This window comes from Cucurbita pepo, chromosome 14 (genome assembly GCF_057944985.1).
Source record: "Cucurbita pepo subsp. pepo isolate OVF chromosome 14, ASM5794498v1, whole genome shotgun sequence".
NCBI lineage: Eukaryota > Viridiplantae > Streptophyta > Magnoliopsida > Cucurbitales > Cucurbitaceae > Cucurbita > Cucurbita pepo.
The window spans coordinates 2,703,478-2,718,532 of NC_141811.1; the positions used below are offsets into that span (position 1 = coordinate 2,703,478).

Below are 15,055 nucleotides of genomic sequence, written 5' to 3' on the forward strand. Positions count from 1 at the left end.
ATAAAGAATATATATATTGATGATATAGAATGGTTGATGCTAGCATATTATATATTTATATTACTTGGAGACGAAAAAGGACTACTGACACGTGGCGTTAATTTAGAGGGCCAGTTAAAGAGGCGGTATTGGTATTTGGGGACGTGACGGTGACGGTGACGGTGACGGTGACGGCGAAAGTGACTGTTCCAACTCCGAAGAGCTCCGTTTTTTCCTTTCCGTTCAAACCCTAAACCCAAAATTAAACACAAAAGTTTGCATTTTGAGTTGAACAATTGAGAGAGTACAAGATCAAACTTGAGACATTGTTATTAAATTTTTTTTTTCTCTGTAATACATTGATATTAATAGTTATTTGCTTTTCTGCAAATGAGCAATTTTTGTGGCAAATTCAATTGGAAAAGCTATGAACTTTGATGGAGAATCAGAAAATTGAAGGCCCCTCTTTTTGACTGCCTGCAATTATGATGATTCTAACAAAAGGAAGAACTTTTTAACGATTGATATAATATCGGAGAAATTCAAACAAACGACAACCAAGTGATCACAATCGGACTTCTCACACTATGAGTTCCGTCCTTCCAGATTAGCCCTCCAAATTCCGGCATACTCTGTCTCTTCTTCGTCAGGAAAGTGATTTTGTATGAAAGCTTCTGATATCTCCTTGTGAAGTTCAGACTCTCCGGCTCAACTTTCACGGCGGCGCCGTTGAACGGAGTCACCACGGCATGGTAACTGGAGATTGCAGGGCCGACGTTGGTGACGGTTCTGTGAAGGGTCAAGGAAGTGACGGAGGTTTTTTCAGGGAAAACGGCAGAGATGGCCGGGTAATTTAAGTCTCCAGGGTTGGGGAGAAGGTGATGACAAGATCTGTTTGAATATTTGGAGAATACTTTGAGCTGTGAAGGGGTTAAATCCTGCGTACAGAGGAATTCGAAGTAATCTTGCGGCTGAATTTCGTAAACCAAGCCAGGATCGAGGGCTTTTCTTGGGTTTATGTGGCCGGCGCCGTGGTCGTACGGACTCGACGGTGATGCGCCGGAGGAGTCTTTGAGAGGCTTATAGGTGTTGTCGTGGACGTAAGCGGTGGTCATCAGTGCCGATTTGATTGCCGACGGGCTCCAATCGGGATGCTTTGATTTGATCAGAGCTGCTACGCCACTGACGTGTGGGCAAGACATTGAGGTTCCTGACAGAATGTTGAATTTAACCCTTCTTGTATCCGTCGTCAAACTCGACGGCCCTGTTTTTCCTGTCCAAGCGGCGAGGATGTTAACGCCAGGGGCCACTAGATCGGGCTTGAGGATCTCTAGTGTGAGGAAATTGGGTCCTCTGGATGAAAACGCCGCCACCACCGGCGAGGGTCTTACCCCCAATCTTGTCCCTAAAAATCCTAAAGTCGCCGTCGGTTTTCGATTCGTCAATGCGTACACCTTAATTGCTTTACCTTCTCTTTCACCGACGGCGACGGCAGGTACCAAATGGCAATCGGCAACAAGTTCTTCCCCATTCGCCGCCGTGTTCGCCAGAATCATCCCAACCCCACCTGCATTCTTCACCACCACACCCTTCTGGACCCGTGGGCTAATTCCACGATCGCATATCACGATTTTTCCGGCCACGAAATGGGGATCTAATGTTCCTTCTAAACACAGCGAGCTTGGATCCGGGTTGCTTGAGTTACTCCCCATGTATACAACTGGGAATTGTTTGTTTTCTGGGATTGTGATTCTTCCTTTGTAAAGTGAAACGCCGGTGACTGTTCTGCCATTGCCGAGCTTGACAATGGCCGGGAAATCTCTGTCCATTGTGCTGGCGCCGACAGTGGTTATCCATGGCGATACGTTTGTGAGACTGACAGGGTCCGGCCCTGCATTTCCGGCCGAACAGGACACAAACACGCCCATCTCCATTGCCCCAAATGCTGCAACGGAGAGGCTATCGCGATAGTAAGAAGAGACCCCACCTCCCAAAGAGATGGACAGAACATTTACTCCATCGGACACAGCTCTGTCGACAGCCGACAAAATATCGGAGCTAAAACAGCCGCCGGCCCAACAGACTTTGTAAGCCGCTATTCTAGCACCGGGCGCCATTCCTCTGGCCGTCCCATACGCATAACCGAGGAGGTTCGCGCCGGCTGTCGGAGAGCCGGCGACGGTGGCTGCCGTGTGAGTTCCATGCCCATCTTGATCCCTTGGAGATTTATACTCCAACTGTTCGTTAAATTTCCCAGTTGCAGCTTCATACCCATGGTAGAACATTCTAGCTCCAACGATCTTTCTGTTACAATTCTGTTTCGTGAAGTCTCGCCCTGTTTCGCATTCCCCTTTCCAATGCGCCGGCACCGGCGACATCCCGGCATCGTTGAAGCTCTCACTCTCCGGCCAAATCCCAGTGTCCAAAACTCCAACAATCACGTCATGGTCTGCAATTTGCTGAGACCAAGCGCTATTGCTGTCAGCTGGTTCAAGCCCAAGAAATCTGGGGCTTCTGGTGGTGTGAAGCTCGTACTTGGTCTCTGGAAAAATGGCCAAGACCCCATCTTCTTCCTCGAGCCGCTCTGCCTCTTCTTCACTCAATCGAGCTGCAACTCCATGGAAAACATTCTGGTAACTGTAAATGATCCTCTGTTCACCTCCCCCATTGCCTTCTCTCTCAGGATTAACGACCACACTGGTAAGCACTGTGGAGTACCACTGAAGATGATCCGAAAATGAGTCCGGCATTGCAGACCTATCCATTTGAACAACATAAGTTTTCAGAAACTGAGCGCTTGAAAGAAGCAAACAGTCAAAAACCAGCAGCAAACACAGCCATTTCAGAGGAGTGTGAGCCATTAGGGAAGCAGAGGAAAGGAGTGTTCTCTCCTGTTTGCGAGAGAAATGAAGAGGGAATGGGGGAGCTCCGATACTGAAGGGGAGTGTGTAATAAAGGAGAGTGGTTGTTTCATGAATGCCAAAATTGAAGAGGGTTAGGAGAGGAGATCAGTACTGGTGGTGAGTAGTTAATTTGGTTATGTATTATGGTCCCCTATTTTTATTGCCATCCCATTAATATTATCAACATCTACCCTTCCTGGAAAAATATCTTTGTTGTTCATACAATTTTACTCGCTTCCCTTTTCATAAAGTTTAAAACTTTAACCTTCAAACCCCACCATCACATTTTCTATGTCTTGTGGTAGAATTTAATGTTAAAATGTATCAAACAAATTAACATAACAACCGACAACAATTCATCTTCCCCTATGAGATCGAAAATTTGATTGGAATCGAAGACATGAGATGGGTGCTTTCAACATATTTTGTCCATACTCACTCTCCTGCAATCTACTTAAATATGACAACACGAGTTATTTTCAACATATTTTGTCATCACTCACTCCCTAACTTATGTACTTCTTCAGTTCTTTAAAGTCTTTTCGACAATCATCCTCATGATCACTTTCAAAGGAATATGGTTTCACTTGCCACCACAGGTTAGTTTTAGGAATTATGAACCTTCACAATGGTATAGGATAGTTTTAGGAATTATGAACCTTCACAATGGTATAGGATGTTATCCACTTTGAGTATAAGCTTTCGTGACTTTCTTTTTTTTGTTTCTACAAAATACCTCATACCTTCAGAGATATATTCTTTACTTATAAACCGATGATCATTCGCCAATATGGACTCCCTCCCAACAATCATCCATAGTTGGCACCTAAATCGTTTATATTCCATGGTGAAAAGTTGAAAACTTAGAAACCCCATTCAGAATGGTAATGTCAGAACAACACATGCTCTACAAAAGCAAGTAGGTCACAGTTGAAACCTTGCTGTATTTGGCACTGGCTTAGCTCCTCCGTGACTGGTGGTGGGCCGCCGCCGCCCGTGGTGGTTGTGAAGACGAAGGTTTCTTGTACATCATCAAATGGAACCCTTTTTTTTCACAGGATTCATGTACGGTTCATGTTTCACCGTTGGATACATTCAATCCAACCGCCTCAATTAATCTTTTGAGGTAAAATTTTTCAAAGATAATAATTCCTTTTGTCCACTAATCAATCATTGGCCTAATAAATCCAAGTGAGGCTCGTGGTTTTATCACTTTTTAATTTTACTATTTTTCCTTTTGGAAATAATGAAATTTAACTTCTTCGTCAACAACATTTGATCAAAAATCAAAATTTACAGCATCCATTTTAGATACTATATTTTTTTACTAAAGGAACTTAGTTAATAATTCATTAAGAATCTAATCATGGAAAGATATTAGATTCATTAAGGTAGCATTTTGATAGTGAACAGATAATTGCATAGATTCAAGATAAAAGCAAGCTAAAAAGGATAGAAAGAGATCATTTGATGAAGAATATTGGAAACTATATGTCACATTTTGAGCCGTAAAAATTTTACTTTATCAGTAACTTTATCAACCTTTTCCAATCATTGTCTCGTCGCACTTTAGATTCTCTAAAAACATGACGTATAATCCTTCTTGTAACTTGTAAAACAAAGTTAAAAACTCTATCTCATACCAATAGAGAGAGCATTCCTTACCAATAAACTCATGATTATTTCCTATATTAGCTGACGTGGGACTTTTATCCTCCAACATATCAATAATATCTCTCTTTCTTTAGGTTTAGCCTCCAACATATCAATAATATCTCTCTTTCTTTAGGTTTAGCTTCCAAAATACCACAGTGAAGAAGACGAGTGGTTCCCAAATCTATGCAGAGTCATCAATGTCGCTTCCAGGTCCTTTTCATTAAGCTTCAACACTTCTCCGACCGCCTTTATTACTGGACCCCCCGATAACGGCAAGCTTAAATGCTCAATCACGCTCTTGGGTACGTAAATTTCTTGCGATTTGCCCACGAATCGCTTTCATACCCTCGAAACGACGTGCCATAGTTTCTCCGACGCCGGCAAGATTGAAGTCATTAATGGGGCCCGTGGATTGTTGAAATAGGCCTAAAATTGAATGCCCATCGATTCATTCGGCCCATGGATTGTTGGACTCTGGGCAAAATTTGGATAAACAGTGTGTTTTGTCCATTGTCCATGAAACACAGACTGCGCCCGTCCAACGTAGGAGGAAGATATGGAAATGGGACTCCATTCATGGATGTGAAACAGGGGAAGGTAATGTGGAAGCTATAGAGGAGAAAGCTCAATGAACTCGACAAATTCAAGGGTGAGTAACATTTCAAAACCATACCTTAAATTCAGGAGGGAGGCGTTTCTCTTTAAGTTCCCATGGCATGGGCAGCTTTGTGTGTCTTATAGGAAGCCTTCAACCCCACGTCCGGCTCTTACTTCTCTGTAAACACTAAGTGCTTCCTCCATAACCTTAGCTTCAGCTAGCAACTGAGCTCTCTTCTTTCCCGATGGATGAGTAGATAGATAGTCCCTCAGCGCGGAATCCCCACTCACCTTACCCAACCTCTCATACACAGTGGGTGCAACCCTCGGGTCGTATCCAGCAGAGGCAATCAAAAGCAGACCAATGTAATCCGCTTCCATTTCCATCCTGAACCCATTAAAATGAATCACACTACCCCTTTATATCTTCATTCAACAAATTACCCATACCATATAGCTCTTCTCTTACCTTCTAGAGAAAGGAAGCCTCAAGAAAAGCGTGGACATAGTGTTCACAATATCAGGCATCACGAATTGATAAAGGATGAGTTGCAAAACGGCAAACCAAAGGTTCTTTGTGATGCCCTCTGCAGCATGTCGTGCCACAGCATGCCCAATCTAATTAATAAAAACAACACCTTAAGGCTGAGCTAAGTGAAAGGTTGTAAGTTGAAGAACAAATCTTTATAACATACCTCATGACCAATAATAGTTGCGATTTCTGCATCACTTCTGAAGTGCTCGAGCAAGCCCGTGAAAACAACGATCTTCCCACCAGGCAAGCAAAATGCATTAACAACTGCCTCATTCACCACCAAAACCTCCCATTTCAATCCATCCAAATGCGAGCTATCTGCTTGAGACCCCTGTTTCTGACCCTTCTTTCTACTGCGCTCGACCCATTTGTCATCAAGAATCTCGTCTTCATGGTACCATTTAGCTTCCATCTTCCCAGCCCCAGAGTCCCTAAGCGCCATCAATGTCTCATTGCCACTCCCTTCAGGGGCTCCAATCGCAGCCTCTGATGCATACCCTAAATCACTCCAAACATTCTCTTGCTTCAACCCTCTTTGTAATGCATCAATTATATCCTTAGCTATCAATCTTACTCTAATACTTTCTGGATGTACAGCAGGCAATATTTTACCCTTGAAAGCTGCCTTCATTTGCTCAAATTGCGACTCCCCGAGGCTCCTCTCCATAGCTCTAGACAAGAGTACGAAATGCCTTCGTTTAGTATAAGGTATGGTTTCTAAATTCCCATAATACACGGTGATAAAAACCCCAGAACCCGCAAACACAACAACCAATACGGTTCTTGGATCCTGAAACCATCGCCGAGGTCCTCTGGGCTTAAAATGCTGGACACGGTAGTGATCGACATAGTAAAATCTCTTGGAATCACCGAAGAAGGGATCGTATAGCCTCCTCTTCTCTCGAACTTGTCTTCCAAATCTTTGTATAATTGGAGAAGACGATTGAAACCCATAAGAATTAGACGTTTTTCGAGCCGTAAACGAATGCCCACCGCGGGAAATTCTTGACTTAGAATCTCGAATTAACTCGGGAAAAAGCTTTGAAGACAAGTTCCGAAATGCATCAAACGCAGACTTGGATTTTCTATAGCAACTCATATCTCTAGAGTAAAACATATGTGTAATCCAATAGATGAGAATCAATCAGAAACTACCTCACTCATGAATATATGTATAAAAGTTCTCGAGAAGGGGAAAGTAGAATCAAAAGGGGAGAAAAGCAGTTGGAAGAAGCAACAAGGCATAAAGTGAAATGGGTTGATCCGGATTTATGTAGAAGTTAAGATGCGTACCGTGGCGGCCATGGAGAGCCGATGCATCGACAGCATGGCGGGGCTGGGGCATCAGCAGACTCATCATCTTAATATCGGATAGACCCAAATTCCAAGCCAAATGGGGCGGTTTCAGGTCCAGAATCTTCTACCAATTTCCTTGCTCCCCAAGAATTTCTTTTTTCCTTTTTTGATGATTCAAATGTTATAAAAACTTATGTCAAATTTCCTAAAGCACAAATTTGAAGATCATCTAATATAAATTTTTACATTCTTTGTATATTATATAGTAATATGGGTACATCAACTTTATACCTCAAATGAATTTTGAAAGAATATTAGTAAATATATCATTAATATACCACTCGTGTATAAAATATATTAGATATCAATATTGTTACAAAAGAAAAATGAAATGAAATTTTTTTCCTTTATTTACAAATATTTTAATTGATTGAGTTATGATTAGACACCGTTTATGAACTTACTTCAAATTCAAATAATAATAATATAATGATAGTAATTGGCGCGTTCAAGAACAAATCCCGTCCCCCAACCTCCAATATATCAGAGACTGGGGCTATTACCCACCTTAATGGTTGATAAAACAGATTTTTATAGGACAAAGCTAACAATAGGAGAATCTCACATGAATCAAAGACAAATATATCTAAAAGGTAAATAAAACCAGAAAAATCCTCTGTTTCTGAGTTCCATAACAAGACATCCAAAAGCTTATCCCAAGTCAAGAGGCTCAATCACCAAGAATTGCCTCTGCCTGTGTATAATCACTAAATATACATAAGTACACTCCTGATGCTGCTTTATAGTGAGATACTCATGTTCTCTATGCTGCAAGAGTGCTACATCAAAATGTGTTCTTACCAAGAAAAGAACATGAGTAGCATTTTGACATACAATAAAATTACAAAAAAAGCAGAAGAATAGACACGAAACTAACGTATAAGAACCATATGCAACTTGAAATACGATTTGAAGATGAAGAATGACCACACAAGTTAAACCCGAACCATACGTCGTTTGGTATGGCAGTGTTGTAGTTAAACGTGACAGGTCGAGAATTAGGACCAGAGATTTTCACCGTTGTTGGGATCCAGGCATCCGGTCCAGAGCGATAAAGATAGACATAGCATATTTGGTAAGCACAAGGTCCACTTACGCTAAATGTATCAGAGGAACATCTTTCAAATATCCTTCTGGATGGATCATCAATCCTAGGCACATAAATCTGGTACACAAGTTTCTTCCATCATTAATTGTAACATGTCAAATTCCTAAATCTGAAAGTAAAGACAATTTTCATTGTTTTTAAAAATGTTTTAGGAAGTTCTAGACGTTTAAGTGGGCTACAAGATATTGCTCAACTTGCTAATGACTATGGATAAATAAATATCTGATTTGAAGTTCTGAAACATATAAATCAACAGGCTATCATCTCATCATAATCGAGAAATACAAACCCAACTCGATTTCTCTTTCATTTTGCATCGAAAGATAAAGGATGACCAATCAATTACTTTAACCTAACGATATTAATATGTTTCTATATCCCTCGCCAAATGTAAAATTATTCCCAAACTCAGATTCAAAATTCAACTACGATTTCGTTCATCGACCATTTCGAATAACTGAATTAGTTAAATCGCGAACGATCGAGAAACCCAGGGCTTAGTATTCTGATAAAATGAAGGGGAAAAATGAAGATTTAAACGAAGAAAACCTGGTTGCCATAAGCATCGCCGAAAGAAACGCTGATCTGATCCCTTGTGTATGTAGGCGAAGAACAGCTAGTTGATATAACGACCGAATAAGAACAACTCCCGAGTTGCTTTAACATCAGAAATCCGGGAGAGAAACACGAAATGGTTGTAAGATACAAGATTGAAAATCAGCATAAATGGAAAAAACCGATACGGATCGCTGATACCTGAATATAGGTTAAATTGAAGGATTCAGCGGATTCGGGCAGCAATTCCGTGGCTTCCAAGAGAGCCAAGAGAAAGGCGGAGGTGAGCAGAAAACAGAGAACCCGTTTCATTTCTCCTTGTTTGTGTGTTTGGCTTTAGCGTTGCGGAGCTTTTGAAGAAGAAAAAGAATACGGAAGAACACAGAGACGTACGAATTCTACGCCACCCATATTTATGTCAACCATTGAAAGGTACACAATTTTCTTTTCTTTTCCTTTTTTTTTCTTTTTTTCTTATTTTGGGAAAGTTATAAATTCAATGGTTTAAATGACTCTCAAATGGGTCTCTCATACTTAAAAAATAAATAAATAAATAAAAACAATTTAGTATGTCTCATATATCTCTGCATAAGCAAATATTTAAACAAAAATTAATATTCTAACTCTCAAAGCCGAGAAAGAAAAAGGTACTGATCATAACAGATATTCCTCCATCAAATCCCATTCTGCATATCAAAGATGAACTACATTCCTTTGACCTTGATATGATCATCAAAAGATCAAAAAACACAAAGCAAATACAGGCACAGCGGTGGATCAAAAATACAACCACGCCCATGGCCAAGATGCAGAATCACACTCACAGCACAGCGCTGCTAAGAAGCACAGGAATCACATAAGCAAGCCATTTCAACCTCTTCAGATGGCCGGCTGTGGAGGGGGCTGGTCGAGATGGTGGCGGTGGCGGTGGCGATGTGAAGTATTGGCAGTCGTCAAAGCCATACCATGTGTCGTCTGGAATTGAGGAGTTGTATTTGTATTTAACAGTGTCAATATCAGGGCTGGAGATTTCTACAGTCTCTGGAATCCAATCGTCCGATCCATTCTTGTAAAGGTAAAAGAAACATATCTGGTCTGTGCATGGCCCTGTCAATTCAAAAATGTCTTTGCTGCATTTTGCAAATGCTTTGCTGCTTTCAACTTCCAGCTTTGGCTCATATATCTGCTTTCCAACTTCTAAATCAGCCATCTTCATCCTTTTAAACATTATTTAATGAAGTCTTACCATACCCACATATTTTGTTCATCTCTCAATTGAATATCACAGTTCTAAGTGTTTAAAGTCACTGTGTAACAGATTAAATATCAAGCTTATGAATGTAAGTAAACTGTAGAGACTAACACAAACTTTTAAAGTTGAGGAACTAATAAAGCATTTGAAAGTTAAGAAACTAACAGTGCTACTACCTGTTATTCTACAAACAATTTCTTGTTTTTGGTTTCAAATCTGTAATGATAAACATATTTGAAAACTGATTATAAGCTTCTAATTCCAGTTTAAGTGAACCAACCATGTATCCTTTCAATAGAATCACAGATCGTAAGCTTCTAATTCTAGTTTATTTGTTTTTTTTTTTTCTTCTTGCAATTCAAAACTCCAATATAAAAAATTTGACTATAATATAGAGCACAGCAGGAAAACAGCCATATTCAATGAAAATCAGGAATAGACTTCTGTTTGGCCTTGGATGCTTAATTGTTAATCAATATGCTTTCAATTTTCTCCTCTAGAGTCGACAATATTCAGCAGATGAACTAATTGCAAAATCATTTAAATTAAAATGCCCGAAGAACGAACCTGATTTCCATGCGCATCCCCAAACAGAACACCGATTTCAGCAGTAATATGGAAAGGCGAAGAGCAGCTTGTTGTTATATTGACCCTGTAGTTGCAATCTCCCGCTTTCTTCACCCGAAAGTACCAAAGAAGAAGATAACAGAGTCAGTTTGATTCACAGAGATCCTCAGATAAGCACATCGATTGAGTAACGAAAGTAAAAGGTAAAATGATAAAATGATAAAACGGAACCTGAATATAGCCGATGGTTAAGGATTTTGGAGCAGGTTGAGGCAGAGAACCGGATGATACGGCGGCAGAAATGGAGAAGAAGGTAAAGATGAAGAAAGAAAGCAGAGACATCGCCATTTTTACAGACCTTCGTTTGGCTACACTGAAACGAGAGTACAAGAAGCTTGGTTGAAGAGGTGCAGAACCAGAGTCTTGGCTCCAATCAAATATATGGTCAATCGGTGATGGAGTAGGTAGGTTTTCACTGCCGGGAAGTCGGAAGAAAAAAAAAAAGCAAATAAATAAATAAAATATTTATACCAAACTCAAAATGCAAGGGATCCCCAATCTTTTGTAACCAACAAACTATTTTCCTTTTCTTACTAATGCCAACTAAAATTACACCTTTTTAAATCAACATCAATCTATTTTAAATCTAAAATTTTAAAGAATATTTAGTCTCCATTACACTTAAAAAGATGAATACGCCCAAATGAAATTCTCCCTTTTGGAGTCGCTTAATTTGAAGGTTTGAACTTGAGATGAGAATATTATTGGGGACGGGGTAGGTGGGGTTTTTTCTAATACAATACTACGTCGATTTACTTGTTAGACTTCATGTGTTTGGTTGTAACTCCGAAAGTGACCTATTTAAAAAATACGAAACTATCACTAGATATTTCTATCCTCTTCTATATGTGAACGGAAGATGGTGTTGCTTTTGTTCATGTTGACAATATTTAAGAAAATAAAAAAAGAAATTAAAATGTAAATAAAATTTAAAAAGTAGTTTTTTTTACGCTAAATATTGATATTCCTTATAAAATTTTCATGGAGGGAAAAACCTTTTAGTGTAATTTTAGAAATATCTGGACAAATAATCGAATTAAGATGGTATAATAGCCCATTTTGTTAATTACTTAAGATATTAAAAACCATATTAAATACAAAGTTGAAATGTTAGATTATTAAGTACTTTTACGTGTAGCTTAAGTTTGGTATAATTCTCAAAATTAATAATGTTCTAACCAATGTTCTTTTATTTATAATAATTATGGTTGAAATAAAAACAAAAAATACTCAAAATCAAAATTTAACACATCCACTCCATCCCACATTATTGACAAATAAAACACCATACAACTTTCGACATAGATAGCTTGGCCGACTTTCATAGAGAAGGCATGTATCCAATACAACTGAAAGACGATAACATAAAGAGGTTCGGTAAAACTTGCTTGTCTAGACCTTAAAACATGGTGGAAAAGGAGATGAATCGTAAATATAGTATCACCCACCACCATAGAGCTACCATTCTCAACCGCCACCCACATAGAACAAACAGTGGCTGCAGAATTGCACCAGGCCTATAGCCATACAGCTGAAAAGATAAAGTTCCACTAAAGCTTTGAAAGCATACATTGGTACTACAACATGGTGGAATGGGGGATGAAACTTGAACATTAACATCACCCACCCACCACTACAAAATCAAACTACTACATAAAGCAAGCAGCTAGTGCAGAATCACAGAAGAGCAAACAGCAATCCCAAAACCACAGATACCTTAGCCAATTTCAGACCAGAGATTTTGCTGGAGGATGATGGTGGAGGAGGAGGAGGAGGAGGAGGCGGTGGGGGAAGAACAGGCTTAGGTGGAGGCGGAGGAGAAAGAATTGGCTCCGGCGGCGGTGGCAGGGGATGGGGAGGAGGAGGAGGAGGAGGAGACAACGATGGAAAAGGAGGGTACGGGTTGTAGGACGGCGGCGATGGAAAAGGATATTGGCGTAAATCAAAGCCAAACCAAGTGTTTCTTGGGATGGAGGATTTGAAGATGAACAAAAGGGGTTTGATTCCAGAGCCAGAGATTTCAACAGAGTTCGGAAGCCAATCGTCAGCTCCGTCTTTATAGATATACATATAATTGATTTGGACACTGCAGGGTCGATCATTTAGAACAAACCTATCTGTATTACAACTATCAAACACCTTGTCTCCATTGCTCAACTTCTTCTCCACAATCTATTTGTTACACATGTGAAGCATTCAATCAAAACAAAACAAAACAAAAATCCGTGGATCAGATCATATATTGAGAGCTTGATTAACAAAAAAATAATAATAATGAAGTTGATTATTCAGGCCAGAATCATCATGGCGTAAGATTAGAAACAAAATCCATACTCTTGTTCGGATTCAGGGGAATTAATTTCAGAAATAGGTAAATAAAAGTAAAAACCCGAGAGTTAATAATTTTAAAAGGGAAAATGACAGAAAAGAAAGAACACCTAGAGTTGATAAGTGGTTGATTAACAAAAAAAAAATAATAATGAAGTTTATTATTCAGGCCAGAATCACCCTGGCGTAAGATTAGAAACAAAATCCATACTCTTGTTCGGATTCAGGGGAATTAATTTCAGAAATAGGTAAATAAAAGTAAAAACCCTAGAGTTAATAATTTTAAAAAGGAAAATGACAGAAAAGAAAGAACACCTGATTTCCATGAGAATCTCCAAACAACACACCGATTTCGTCAGTGATAAATGAAGGAGATGAACAGCTTGTTGCTACTGTAACCTCGTAAGAACAGCTTCCAACTTCCTTCGCAACACAAAAGAAAAAGAGAAGTATATTACGCAAAAGTTAAAGGAAAAATACAAAAGCGACGGTTGAGAGTAAAGAGAGTTGAAACACGGACCTGGATGTAGTTAATCGGGAGGGACTCGGGAGCAACGTCGGGCTTCACGGTGATCTGAGGCGGATCGACAGCGGAGCAGACGACGGCGAGGGAAGAGAGCAGCAGTAGCAACAACAGAGGAGGCGACGAGGACCTCTCCATTTTCTCTAAAACGTCACACACGAAAACGGAAATGGGAAACTGATGATGTGTCAGTTTTTATAAAGGTCATGGCGTTACAGGTCGAGCCCATCCTTCAGCCTCTTAGTGGAAACGTTCCCGAAAAAGGTTGCAGTTTCTGGAAAAAGAAAACAAAATAAAAATATTTGAATAAATTATATCAAATATCCTAAATTTTATAAATTAATATTAACGGGTGAATAAATTATTAATGTGATATCTTATGTATAGAAATCGATTAGATAATGTACCTTTTAATCCAGTTTTAAAATTAATTGAACTATAGAATTTATATTTGAATATTTAAAAATATAGAGACTAAATTAAAATAAATTTTAAGTACGAAAATCCGAAGATATTCACACTTGAGTTTATTTCTTATGTTCCGATCATGTGAATCATGTGAATTTGTTAAGCGGGTATTTTAATTCTAATTTGTTGAACACCTTGTGGTAAATTTAAAATTTGTGGTAAATAATAGATAACTTACATATTAATTATAAGTAAATAAATAAAAAATACTATATTAAAACTTACATGCTAACACTATGAAAAAGGAAACAACTCAAGCGGGGGATAAAAATTGTTCTTTATTCATAAAAATATTCGAATATTTACCTTTGAAAATAAAGGGAAATAGAAAGGGTAGTTGTAAATTGTGGCGGTTATTATTTTTACAGTAAAGACGACGACAAAAGGAGAGAGAGAGACATTATTATTAAATTTAAAGCATATAAAACTTTTAATAAAACTTTCAAATAATTATCTTAAACAAATTAAAATTTCGATAATTAATATTATAATAAAACAATACATCTATTTCATTTTAATATTAATTTATCAATACGCCATAATATGCATTTTTTAAATTGAAGTAAAAGAATTCCAAACTAAGCCTAAAGCGTTGGACGATGGAAGTGAAGCCATGGAGGACTAAATCGTAAATTCGCAAAATTTGAAAGTGGCGCCAGTTTTAAAGCAAATTTAGGTAGAACTCGAGAATCACGTGGCACAAGCAGAAGCCACACGTACCATCTCCTCCCCTCGTTAACTGCGTCCACGTTTTACTCGTGTATTTTTTTATTATCTTTTTATTTTCCCCCCATTATCTTGTATATATAATTTTATTTATTTAAAGAATGAAATAAAATAATATATTATTTAATGACATATTAAATGATAAATGAAAAAAAAAAAAAAAAAAAAAAAAGTAAACTACAACCTACAATTTTATTGGAGGGAAAATTCAGGGTGAGTTAATAACCATTAATTTAATAATGACACGGTAATTTAATGCAGCTGTTGAAATAATACAATAAATAAATAAATAAATGTTATTAAAAAAGATTAACGGGCCAGAACTGGAAGTCGGTCGTATAATGCAGAGCCCAAGTAGTTGGAGGCCCAAATGGAAGCCCATCTTCAGAGGCCCATTAAAAGTTTAGACATTACAGTTACGAGGCTTCGGTACTTGAAGAGA

The 15,055-nt window shown here is 38.6% G+C and overlaps 5 protein-coding genes across 7 annotated transcripts; all 5 read right to left on the bottom strand.

The window, feature by feature from the left end:
• Positions 1–288: 288 nt before the first annotated feature.
• LOC111810214 (subtilisin-like protease SBT1.3) lies at positions 289–3,082 on the bottom strand. The gene has a single exon (XM_023696848.2). The coding sequence runs from the start codon at positions 2,838–2,840 to the stop codon at positions 522–524; it is 2,319 nt and encodes a 772-aa protein (XP_023552616.2). The 5' UTR covers positions 2,841–3,082; the 3' UTR covers positions 289–521.
• A 1,609-nt stretch (positions 3,083–4,691) lies between these two features.
• LOC111810215 (mitochondrial metalloendopeptidase OMA1) lies at positions 4,692–7,260 on the bottom strand. Of its 3 annotated transcripts, none has more exons than XR_002817380.2 (4): positions 5,831–7,260; positions 5,605–5,753; positions 5,212–5,523; positions 4,692–5,147 (listed from the first exon to the last, which is right to left on the bottom strand). XR_002817380.2 is itself a non-coding variant. In XM_023696850.2 (4 exons), the coding sequence occupies exons 2-4, from the start codon at positions 6,767–6,769 to the stop codon at positions 5,274–5,276; spliced, it is 1,338 nt and encodes a 445-aa protein (XP_023552618.2). In that variant the 5' UTR covers positions 6,770–6,773; positions 6,964–7,259; the 3' UTR covers positions 4,692–5,273. The 3 variants fall into 3 exon arrangements, 2 of the variants coding, with proteins under 2 accessions (XP_023552618.2, XP_023552617.2); XM_023696850.2 differs by having other exon boundaries at positions 4,692–5,523; positions 5,831–6,773; positions 6,964–7,259; XM_023696849.2 differs by having other exon boundaries at positions 4,692–5,523; positions 5,831–7,259.
• Positions 7,261–7,592: 332 nt separating this feature from the next.
• On the bottom strand, positions 7,593–9,087 carry LOC111810217 (embryo-specific protein ATS3B). The gene is made up of 3 exons (XM_023696852.2): positions 8,891–9,087; positions 8,684–8,791; positions 7,593–8,191 (listed from the first exon to the last, which is right to left on the bottom strand). Exons 1-3 carry the CDS (start codon positions 8,999–9,001, stop codon positions 7,868–7,870), a joined length of 543 nt encoding a protein of 180 aa, XP_023552620.2. The 5' UTR covers positions 9,002–9,087; the 3' UTR covers positions 7,593–7,867.
• A 237-nt stretch (positions 9,088–9,324) lies between these two features.
• On the bottom strand, positions 9,325–10,994 carry LOC111810216 (embryo-specific protein ATS3B). The gene is made up of 3 exons (XM_023696851.2): positions 10,740–10,994; positions 10,509–10,616; positions 9,325–9,872 (listed from the first exon to the last, which is right to left on the bottom strand). Exons 1-3 carry the CDS (start codon positions 10,854–10,856, stop codon positions 9,510–9,512), a joined length of 588 nt encoding a protein of 195 aa, XP_023552619.2. The 5' UTR covers positions 10,857–10,994; the 3' UTR covers positions 9,325–9,509.
• An 812-nt stretch (positions 10,995–11,806) lies between these two features.
• LOC111809644 (embryo-specific protein ATS3B) lies at positions 11,807–13,607 on the bottom strand. The gene is made up of 3 exons (XM_087117310.1): positions 13,417–13,607; positions 13,212–13,319; positions 11,807–12,740 (listed from the first exon to the last, which is right to left on the bottom strand). The coding sequence occupies exons 1-3, from the start codon at positions 13,555–13,557 to the stop codon at positions 12,246–12,248; spliced, it is 744 nt and encodes a 247-aa protein (XP_086973436.1). The 5' UTR covers positions 13,558–13,607; the 3' UTR covers positions 11,807–12,245.
• Positions 13,608–15,055: the final 1,448 nt, after the last annotated feature.